Source organism: Hippoglossus stenolepis, chromosome 14 (assembly GCF_022539355.2).
Source record: "Hippoglossus stenolepis isolate QCI-W04-F060 chromosome 14, HSTE1.2, whole genome shotgun sequence".
In the NCBI taxonomy this organism is placed as follows: domain Eukaryota; kingdom Metazoa; phylum Chordata; class Actinopteri; order Pleuronectiformes; family Pleuronectidae; genus Hippoglossus; species Hippoglossus stenolepis.
Genome location: NC_061496.1, coordinates 7,772,318 through 7,783,897, shown reverse-complemented (window position 1 = coordinate 7,783,897; position 11,580 = coordinate 7,772,318). Strand labels below are relative to the sequence as shown.

Sequence of the window (11,580 nt, the reverse complement as noted above, 5' to 3'; positions counted from 1 at the left end):
TAGCAGTGGTTGTGTTCGTGTGGTAATGTGTTTGGCTGTTTCTACACAACTTAATTTATGACATATCAAATTATGGATTAGGGCTACAAGTCTTAACTTAGCTGACTTTAACATTGTGGTTAAGGCATGCCTGCAGCTCACTGGGGTCAAAGGGGAGATGAGGGTAATTCGGTGGTAGAAACTATTTACTTTTAGTCTAAATTATAGACTGAGTGCTTTTACACCTGTTTAGGCCCATAGACAAAAATGTGGTTAAAGGGATCTCAAACGGATTAACACGTTACATCTTGTATAAAACAAAAATGTGCCATTGTAGTTTTATAGAGTGTAGAGTGTGTACCAAGGCCCAACAGTTCCCTTATGAAACTACCTCTAAATACACTAGATCTAGATATTTATTCTTATCATAAATACCAGTCCCCTAAACATGCCTGATTTTTTAAAATCAAGACCCATGAATTTGAAAAAAGGCCCCATCTGGAGATGTTAAAGGATAAAAAAAATAATCCTTGATCCGCCCCGTGGATCTGGATCTGCACCACAATGTAATGGGTTCTTTCTTGGCCACCTTGTTTCATCAGCAGATCTTCTAGTAAATTAAGTAAATGCAATGCAACACTTATCTATTTTGTACAATTTTATTATTTTTCTATTGTGGACAACATGTATATTAGGCTATGATTCATCATATTCCAGTACACAGTGTTTAATAGTAACCCACCCTTATAACAACAATATTGACCATTGTGCAGCATCATGGAATTGTTGCTGAGTCACATCACACTAAGAAAACACGTGTTTTCATTTCTGTCTATTGAACTCTTCTCTCTGATGATGTTTAAATAGCAGAGGCTCAATAGTGTTTTTTTTCCACATTGGCTGAGGAAGCTAGAGTTGGTTATGTTGGACCGAACAGCTGGAAGATGTGTTTACACAAAATTGTTTCCAGATGTTTCGGCCTCTTCACTCCTACGAGTCCCTGTTCTATTAACCTCTTTAACCGACTTCTTAAAACTTTGGCAAATAACCTTAAGTATACATATGTTTTAATATTCTATCACACGAGGACATTGTCACTTTATACGAATTCTGCATTTGTAAATAACTTGTGTACAGATCCAATCAAACGCTACAAAAAAAGTCCATGAAACAATTTTTACAAGTACATACAGCAGGCAACGTTTCCTAACATTACAAAATAAAACATCTCTGTTATAGTTACAGCTGGTTTGGTTTTTGTTTTGGTGCTGATGAGGGGGATTTGTGATATACTGTGTTTCTTTTACAAATAAATTCTGAATCTCCTCACCTTATCCACACCCACATTTGAGAGCACCATCATAAACTGGATGTAAAATGTCTCCTTTAATGAACAGCCCTAAAACACCAGTGAGCCATAGACTGTGTATGAAGATGGATGATGTGTCTCCACTTCTCCAAGAAGCCAAAATATCCCAAATATTGAATTCTGCCATCTTGCACATTTGGAGCCAGTGTGTGTGTAGCAGTGTCGTCCATTTTTATATAAAGTCTATTGAACTAGTAGAGATAATAACTTGTCTGTCATAGCTCTCTATCCCAGACAGTTTCCTTTCCTCCTCCGCAGCCAAAACCCGTTGTTTATTCGACATCGTTTTCCTCTTCATCTTCCGCACCAGGCATCTCTTTCTCTGGCAACAGGCCATAGCTGTTGAGGAAAGCCTCCACATCAGTGGCGAAGAACTCCTCGCTTAGGTGCTGCATGCAGGCCAGGAAGTTCCCCAGTAGTTCTCCCGCCTTGTAAACCAGCAGGGTAGGCAAAACCTCGTCTGAGAACCGCTCGGCAGCACCGGACGAAACAGCATCGATCCTGCAGAACTTCACAGTGGGGTACTCGGTGGCCAGGCAGTCGAGGCAGTTGTTGAGCTCCTCACAACCTTTGACCCCGACCTTGTAGATGTGGACAACCACAACTGTAGTGTGATGCTCCTTTTCGATGACCTCTAGGAAGGCCTCTCCACTGTCCAGATCGTGCACACCTTCAAACCTGGGCCCAAAGCTGAGCTTATCGTGCATCTCCTGCATGCACCTCCGTCTGTATTTCTTTAGACAGCCTTCATCCTCCTCCTTAAGCAGCTCGTACTCTTGGACACTCATCTGGAAACATAAAAATAGAATTAGACCAATTGTCACCATCCTTTATGGGGATGAAACTACAATATTTTTCACTTCAAATGTTGGTGGAGAAGCTCATCAGCAGACTTCTTTCTTGTATGAATCTGTAGTAGCACTACACTGCACATCAGTATCACAAACACACTGTCCTCAGATCAGAATCGAAGAGTATTTGTTCCCCTTCAAAGTAAAGGTCTATCTTTGTGTGGGCTCTACCTTGCGGTTGACATTTGATCTGGTGTCGTCGCTTGCCTTGTGAGGAGAAGACATCTGTCTGAGCAGTTCCCTTTTTGCAGGTGGCAAGTTGTCCTGGTCCATACTTTCCAGCTTAAACCTCCTCCAGTCATTGATGACTCCTTTCGGACCTATAGACAAAAGGTAAAAAGCAATTTGCACTTATTCATTGAAAGGCATTTACATTTTTTTTTTTATTTGCATAAGTTCCTCATCATTTTACTCCTATTCTTCTTCTAATATTCAAAAATAAATTAGCAATTTCTAAATCTGTAAAAGCTCTAAAGAAGGTTATTTTTATTGGTTTATTGTTAGTTCATATCTCAAATGATTTAGTAAGTCACAGTAAAGACTAATGGAGACATGTCGGTCGTAGTTCTCAAACTTTACTCTTAAGAAACAAACTGGTCAGAGGTATATGTGACTTCAAACTGAGTGACCTGTTGTGGGGATTAAAGCGTAATCTCAACCTTCTAAGAAGTTCACTAACTGCACCAGTGTTGCGTAAGAGAAAGAAGATTAAAGCATCAGTTAAACAGATCAGGTCTGTTCTCTGCTCAGTTTAGGTTCTTCAGATATCTGTTCAGAGCTGTTTGCTCCGTGAACAGCGCTTTGTTCCTAGTAAAAATATCTTTTCATAAACACATTTTGACTTAAGCTTCAAATCACTCCTGAATAACTGAAAAACAGATCTGACCAACAAGCACAGACGACAGAAACCAGGTTGTGTTGCTGTGAGATATTTAAAAAGAGCAGCCTCTTCTCACCTGTGTGGGTCACGTTCGCATCCAAATCACTCATCCTGTCAGTCATTTTTTCTGGTTAGCTACCTGTTAGACAAAGGTGAGAATTAGTTAAAGGAGTTGGACATGATTTGCATAATGAGTTCTAAAATAAAAAAACAACAACGCCATTAAGGTCCTACAATTTTTGTTGTTCTCCGGCAGACAATAGCGTCGGTGCAGATTTTGGTCTTTGCACTGTGACTTAGCTGCTGGACACAAAGTGAGTCCCATGATATTTAATTAAATTAATGCAGTCTAAGAGGATTAGTGCACTGCAAGAGATCTGTTTAAGTTTGCTGTGAACCCTCAGTTACTGTTTACTGGTACATTTTAAAGCCAAATCATACGTAAGACAGTGAATAATAATAACAATGTGGATGGTTTGATTAAAATTATATATTTACTGTGTACAGTGTAATTAATGCATGGAAAAACTAGTGTAAAAGGTGAATGTATGTTTATTCTATATGTCAGTGTCTCCGGCCACTGGACCAGCAGCTAGTGTGACGCATGCCGAGCCAGTATCTCATTGGATTAAATTGCCCTGTTTGAATTAGTGTCGTCTTCCCTCCTGCGTGCAGTCACGATGCTGATCTGGTCTGATGATCTGTGTGACCTCCACAACCCCCAAATCCACAAGTACTGTGCTTAGTCTTATACTTTGAGCAAATGAAGTACAAATGTCTCTGTTATTTCCTATGCCCGTGAGTGAACAGCTGACTTTCAGTTAGACACAGACCCATGACTAAATTCAGCACAGACAGAAAGAATTCCTTGTTCGTGTTCCTCGCAGGAGCCTTTGCTTTAAAAACAAGAAAGAAACAGAACCTGCAAAACCTTTCTATTCGATCCTTAATGTTAATACACAGTGTAAATGTTAAACGATACACATGGGAAATCAAAATGGCCCCCAGAATCAGACTTGAATATATGTAAAAAACGTATGTAGACCAACTTATCTTCTATTACATCAATCCAAAACTAAACGTCTTATCTTCTTTAAAACATTCCCTCACAATTATGAAATGATTTTACGAGAATGCGTTTGAGAATAAGTGAAATGAATAAAGTTCCTCTTACCTCCCACAGTCACAGTGAAGCCGTCCCTTCGTGTGAGTAGCTAACCTTGCTCTGGTCGACACTGAGCTATCTGTTGCTGGATGGTGTGTGTTTTTGTGTGCATGCGTGTGTCTGTTCCAGCCAATGAGCTTGTGTCTAATGGAGATTTCAAAAAGGATCCTATAGACCAAACAGAAATAGAGCACAGATCCTAAGAGGATTTCACCTCAGGAATTAGAAGCCTCTACTCTTGATAAAGGCCGAGCTACACACATTGAAGAGAGAGAGAGGAAGATAAAGACAGGGAGAGAGAGAGAGAGAGATGGAGAGGAGAGAGAGAGGGAAAGCGAGAACAGAACACGTCTTTTTCTCAAAGCCGGGAAAAGTTTATTTTTCTTTTACCGGAAATGCAATACAGCAATTGATTGGTTCCTCAATAAGAGCCTTGTCTATTCAAAAGCAGAGCATATGGACCCGAAGTTTTAAATAAAACACTCTTGTTAGAATTTCAAAGTTTTTCCAGGCACGACAATAAACACATGACTGAGAGCCTTTTAAAGCACAAACCGCCGCCATAGCTGCGGGGGAAAATGATGCTTTATCATGTGACTCTTGATTATTTTCGTACCGTAACCTCCTCTCTAATCTTAAACTGTGATTTTCCTCATCAAGAGTAAATTAGGTTGAGACGTTTATTATGCTCGCAAAGATGTAAGAATGTTTTTGTGGGTCGAAAAATTATGCTTTTCAGCAAATACAGACAAGAGGAGGAGCATCTTGTCACAGCTAAATCATGTTTTACTATGTTAGTTGTACTAGAAACAAAAAGAATCAGGTTATGGAAGAAATAAGTCATAAGGTTGACTTGAAGCTTATATTTAAATGTTTGTAACAAGATGCCTGTTGTTCTGAGATGTTTTAGGACAATGTTACAGAATCAATACCAGCATGTACAGGCAATCAATTACAAGTATTAGTCCTGCAATCAAAATCTTACTGATATTAGCTAAATCAAATCAAAATATTCAGAATAAAAGTATTATTTCTGGTGTATTCGATATATTTTAAGCAGTATTTTAATGATGTCAAGGTGGCGCTGTTGGGAAGATATCTCCCTTTTCATCAGGGTTTGTTTGTCAGTTAGCAAGATTCCTACCTAATGGATTGAGATGAAACTTGGTGGAATGATGTAATGTGGTTTAGGAAAGAACCAATACAATTTTGGTAAATCTGAATAAGGGAAATCCAGGGATTTAAAAAAAACTCCCTTTAACATTGCAAGATTATTCAAAACTTTCATCATTATCTTCCTCACAGAATAATTTGTGGATCTTGATGAAACTAATTGGGGATGTTTAGAAGACTGCTATTTGTGAGTATTTGTAATTTGGTGCATATCCAGATAAAAATCCAGATCTAGTGAATTTAAATGTGGTTTTATAAGGGGACATTTAAGCCTTGGTGGTGGTATGTGCTCTAATTGTCCATATTGTCAACAACCAGAGGGATGCACAGAGTGGTTAACATAGTTTTATACTCCACTGTGACAGTGTGAACAAATAGTAGAAAATGTTTTCAGTTGGTATCTTTCCCTAATCCACAGTGTGAAAAGAAACACCTCAGTCACTCCTCATTCTTCACCTACCCCTCATTGTAAGCTGCTCTTAAGTAAGCTGTTCCCGTGTGTGCAATCACTGCAGTGCCAGTGGGAAGAGTAAGTGTTCCCCACACAATGTCGTCTCGGACAGCTAATGCAACCACGTTTGACTTCTGTCCTGCGTCCTGCATTTATTGGCTTACGGGATTAGCAGACTTTTTTATTCAGGCACAGGGTTTGCCTCCACTTTATCAGGTGAGGTTTCATTACTCTCAATCCCTCAGATTACCTAAAATGGAATTCAGCAGTTCATTTAGAAACTTCTGTTCTAAAATTATCCGTCAACTTCAGCTTAGGGTCCAGTATTAGCTGTAACATACATCTGACTGTTGATCTATTTAAAACAAAGAGGCAAAGGCAATATAGGCAGATAAGATAAATGACTCTATATATTGTACATATGAAAATAAATGTTAACCAGTTACTGGTGCAGTATAAACACATGGACAAGCATTCAGACAGACAAGCACACATAGAGAAAAACAACCATAAATCATCTAAGTTCCCCATTAGAGAGACTGGTGATTCCTGGAGGAAAATGACTGAACTCACATGATAGCATGTCCACACAACAAACTGATGTATTCTTGGCTCGCTAAGTCAAAAGCCACATATGTGCAGGCCCACATCAACAGTTGATAATCTCTCCAAGAGGAAACACAAAGGGAAATAGGTGAACACTTGCATGGGAGAGGGTCATGGTGTGTTTGGGTGCACGGGATTGTGTACATGTGGTTGGATCATTGGATCACCTCTCTTGGCTGGCAGGGAGACACCAGGTCGACTCTCTGACGTCTTATTTTAAACACTAGATGTCAGCCTTCCACCTTCATGATCTGGTTCTGACATATACTGTGACTTAAGTAACTATGCTGCATTGTGGAAAGAAGCTTATTTAAATTTGTACACGTGGAACAGTCAAAAGGTCGATGGTGAGGATGGATGCTGAGGTGAACCGACATTTTCATGTTCAGGGTTGGTTGTGGTACACGCTTGTGCCGTAGCCTCAGATGAATCACCTGTAAAGTTGGCAAACCCCTTGGAAACGTTTAAGCTCTTTGTGGGTAGCTGGTTAGGGTTGTGGGTGCAATGTTGCCAGCAGTAACAATGAAAAAGACACAGTGGAGACGCGGGACCGCATCTTTATTTTCTTTCACACAAAGTTGGTTTTCCAGTAAAAAAAACGGCCTGGACATCCCAGAAATGTTCCTGTTTGATCCTGGATAAAATAAGCTAGTTGTCAGAGTTAGAAAAAACAAAACATATCAGTTCATCGCATTGTTCACCCAGACCTGGAACACATGCAGCAGTAAGCCAAAGGTGAAGAGGATGTCATATGAAAGAAAGACCTCCAACACCAGTATGTCTCTGTTTGGTTTATAAATATGCGTTTACGTCTACCACTAGGTCCCCTCCACGCCGGGTGTTGGTGAGTACAGAGAGTGACCATAATCTTAAAAAAGACATGGTGACCGATCAACTTCAGCTGATTTTTAACTGGTCAGGGTCCAGTTAGGGTTAGACACGTAAAGGTTATCGTTGGAGCGTATGTGTATGTGTGTGCAAGTCATCCTCTGTCTCTCCTGTAAGTATTTAGACGCACAATGTGAGTTTTCTCACATGAACTGCGTGCTCCGTGACGTACATGTATGTGGAACTTTAAGTATAGAGTTACCTCCTTTCTGAAAGCCTACAATTACAAGTATTTACTGCTTTCCATACCTTCATGTTGAGGTGTGTGACAGATGCACTTTTCTTTTTGGAGGCCCGTATATTAATTACATAGATGATCAACAATCAAACGTGGAATGTAAATCTCATGTTGCACTTGTTGCCTGTGTGGCAAGATGTGTTAAAAATACATGTGGGTACAAAGGAAAGCAATTCCAGTTCTGTAATTTTCCTCTGTTCATGTGCGTTTCCTTCTAATACTTCTTCACCCTTGTGGTGGCTACGAGAACTGAGAGTTTTCCTCATATTATGACAGCTCCAGGCTGGTACACTGTTATGAGAGACTGCCTGAAAGTCCAGCCTTGCTTTATTTGAGGCCCACTGCCAACACATTTCTGTGACTCAGACGGTTTCTCTTCCAGTTCAGTGATGTAGATATTCTACTCTGGCAGTGGCCCGTTGCCTCTGCATCAACTGGCTCAGTCTCATTACATCAACTGGCTGAGTCAGGGTTTTCCTTTTTAATCTGATAAATTGGTTCCGGGAGAGGACAGGCAATACAGCTTTGTTGTTTAAAACCCCAAAAATAAATAAACCTACCAGCAATGAATGATAACTTATAATTTACCCTCTTTAGTAGACAACTTATTAATGGGCCAGTCAAACAAACGCAAATTTCTACTACGTATAGGACAACATGTCCTTCAGGGTGGTTCCGTTCAGCAGTCTGCCTGTCGGGGTCTGTGAACCTGCACTCAACACACACAAGTTTTGCTTGTCATCACTGATAAGCATCACAACGACTATCATGAAACTAGATATGTATTGTTGCTCTGGCGCTGGCTGAGGGGGAGAGCGTCATCCGCCAAACAAAAGATCGGCGGTTAGATACCCAGTCTTCCCCATCTTCATGCCAAAGTTTCCTTTGGCAGATGCTGAACCCTGATAGCCACTCATCGATGCTGAATGCACAAACTGGAAGTCGCTTTGGATGAAATGTAATGGCTGGGGTTTGAGTGCTGACAGGCACGTACAGAGTCCCCACTCTAACAGAGGCAATGTTACGTTAATGTAAATCAAAACCACATGTTTTATGGAGAAGTGCAACTTGAAGGCTCAGTAACTTTCCTTTGCCTTCATCTTCAGATTCATCATCACCATAATCTGTCATTGACAAATAAGAGAAATTCTGAATACATTGGAGGTTGTGAATTTTATTGCAAAAAAGAAAATATGAGGTCACATATCGCCACAAAGAACTGTGATTCACTCTGAATGCGTGTGTGTCTGTGTGTCTGTGTGTCTGTGTGCCTGTGTGTATGTGTGTCTGTGTGTATTGTGCAATACTAGAACTGGTCCAGCATGTTTTCTGCGTAAGAGGAGGGAGGGAATGACGAGGCACCAGTCACTCCCACCACCCCCTCTAACCAGCCACTGTCGCTATGAGGACCCCCCCCCCCACACACACACACACACACACACACACACACACACACACACACACACACCCCGTCACTGTTTTGAGATCTCAGGGAAAAAGTGATGCACACTTAAAAGATATATACTACAGTAATCAATATGTTATCTGACCTTCCACTGGGGGGAGCTGCAGGCGCACAGAGCAAGAGCCACTAAAGTCTATGAGAGGGTGATGATGAGCAGATTTCATCTATCTCAACGTCCTTTTAGGTGATTAATGAAATGAGTGAAACCATGACATCATAATCTCACCTGTGTCACCTTCACATGAGCGAATCTGTTTATCAAAGTTGTCGAGTAATTAATCCGGAATTTGAGTTTTGTGTTGTAACAAAGCTTTTGGCCTTTCAAAAATTACCCCAGTTTGTGAAAGCATCTTTTTATGACACATAGTTAGATTTAGTATATATAACACAGGCTATTGTATATGCTTTTCATTTGCCCTTTTAAATGGACTGTCAAGTTAAGCTAAAATAAGATAAGACACAGAAATATACATACACATGACTTTCTTATATATACAATATGAAACCGTACAGAAATAGAGGTTGCCTATGCTAATATATGCTAAGCTAAGGCATGCTAAGCTAATACAAGTTAATATAAGGTAAGATAACATCAGATAAAGACAAATACATTCAGACACGAGTGTCTTGCACATACAAGATGAAGCAAAACACGAAATAGTTACAAAATAAGCTAAGCTAAGCTAAGCTAAGCTAAGCTAATATGAGATAGGATAGGACCCATAAACATACACACGCTTACAGTATGAAGCAAAATAGAAATAGAGGGAAAACATTAGCTACACCAAGGTATAAAATAAGCTAAACTAAGATAAGCTAAACTAAGATAGGAAGCTAAGATAAGATAAGATAAAATAAGATATATTAATATACACATGAGCATCTTGGACATACAATATGAAGCGAAACAGAAACAGAGGTATAACCTGACACAAACCAAAAAATCTAAATATACTGAATCAAGGACCACAGAAGTTACATTTACAACAAATGAATACAAAATAGACCTTTGTTATGACTTCATAACTAATTGGATCATTAGATGCGTGTGCCTTGTTTTGGAAATACAGTAATTACAAATGACAGAGGTTACCATAGCGACCACCTTCCTATACTTTTTGCATGAGTCAGTGAATCTAATAGAGACCAGTTCAAACCAGCCGCAGGTTCACCGACGGGCCCTCTGTCAATCCTGTGGTTTTCATAGATCCCCTGCAAGCTGTGACAGTGGACCACACGTCACTGCACGGCACTTAGGAGAGAAGTCTGTGAGCCCCAGTACCAGTTCAAACATCAATACTGGTTTCTTTTGATCTTTTTTAATGAATCTGAGAATATCTGACGGACCTTTATGCTTCAGGGTTCACACTTAACATCTGTAAAAACACATTGATCTGCCTGAGCTTTCCTTTTTTTGTCAGGAAGTTGCTTTCAGCTTAGTTTATACTGTTCAATTTTTTTTTTAATATTGATATTATTTTTCCAGATTTACTGCATGTTTTGGAACACACATATCACTGACCGAAACCAATTGTTCTTTCTCCAAGCATTCTTCTTAGGCTTCACTGCAAACCAGTCCCCTTCCGTTTGTCCCATCGCTGGCTGTCTCCCTCCTCTGATCCAGTGCGATGATTCATCCACTTAAAATATGCAAACAACCCGTGAGTGTTTCCTATATGCTTTTTCAAGCATCATCTGACATCTCACTCAGACATTAGGAATTCCTTGTGAAATCAATGCAGACACACATAACTAAAATAACATTATTCAAACATGCCGCCCACACATCCGAAAAACCTCAGAGAGGTTACGCACGTTCGGTCTGTTGTATATGAAACTGTGCTTTTTGTTATTGTGTGTGCATGGCCAAATACACAGCAGTAAAACAACCCTGTCTCAGAAATTGTGACTGGAATATTATTTCTATTTTTGCAATGGTAATATGTTGTTAATTGACATATTTGGCAAGTGATTCATCTGTTTATACTGAAAAAATCTGAAAAATCACACACAACATATTGGCTTTTAGTACAAGTATCTGATCTTGCTGTTTGAAACTTGGTTATGTGGTTATGTTTCAGCACTCACAGCACTTGGTTAAGGTTTAGGAAAGATTGTGGTGAAATACAAAAGACGTTAAGGCCCAACATGTTTACATTTACAAAACCAGGATCTTTTTCTAACCCCAGGCTGAGTGCGTATGTTGCCTAAACCTAACTATAGATGGGACTGAGGTTGCAAACCCTGGCCACCATCTAACCCAGCCGCCTTGTTGGCATTAATAAAAGCTGCTCTTCCTTCAAAAGAATACACTGTGGCATTTATTAGATTGCATATTAATATAATTTCTATGAGACAGATAAGCGATATTTTATATTTTTCGTATTTTCAAAAATAAATCCAACTTATATTTATACAATACTTTGCATTGCCTGTGTAGGTAATGCTCTGCTAATGCTATGAGTCACAAAGGACCATTGTTGTTGCAGTGTAGTTTATTTTAGTTAAGCCCTTA

The 11,580-nt window shown here is 39.6% G+C and overlaps 1 protein-coding gene across 2 annotated transcripts; it reads right to left on the bottom strand.

Moving 5' to 3' along the window:
• Positions 1-624: 624 nt before the first annotated feature.
• pdcb (phosducin b) lies at positions 625-4,404 on the bottom strand. Of its 2 annotated transcripts, none has more exons than XM_035176771.2 (4): positions 4,254-4,404; positions 3,156-3,218; positions 2,407-2,519; positions 625-2,136 (listed from the first exon to the last, which is right to left on the bottom strand). In XM_035176771.2, exons 2-4 carry the CDS (start codon positions 3,199-3,201, stop codon positions 1,621-1,623), a joined length of 675 nt encoding a protein of 224 aa, XP_035032662.1. In that variant the 5' UTR covers positions 3,202-3,218; positions 4,254-4,404; the 3' UTR covers positions 625-1,620. The 2 variants fall into 2 exon arrangements, with proteins under 2 accessions (XP_035032662.1, XP_035032661.1); XM_035176770.2 differs by having other exon boundaries at positions 2,371-2,519; positions 4,254-4,402.
• Positions 4,405-11,580: the final 7,176 nt, after the last annotated feature.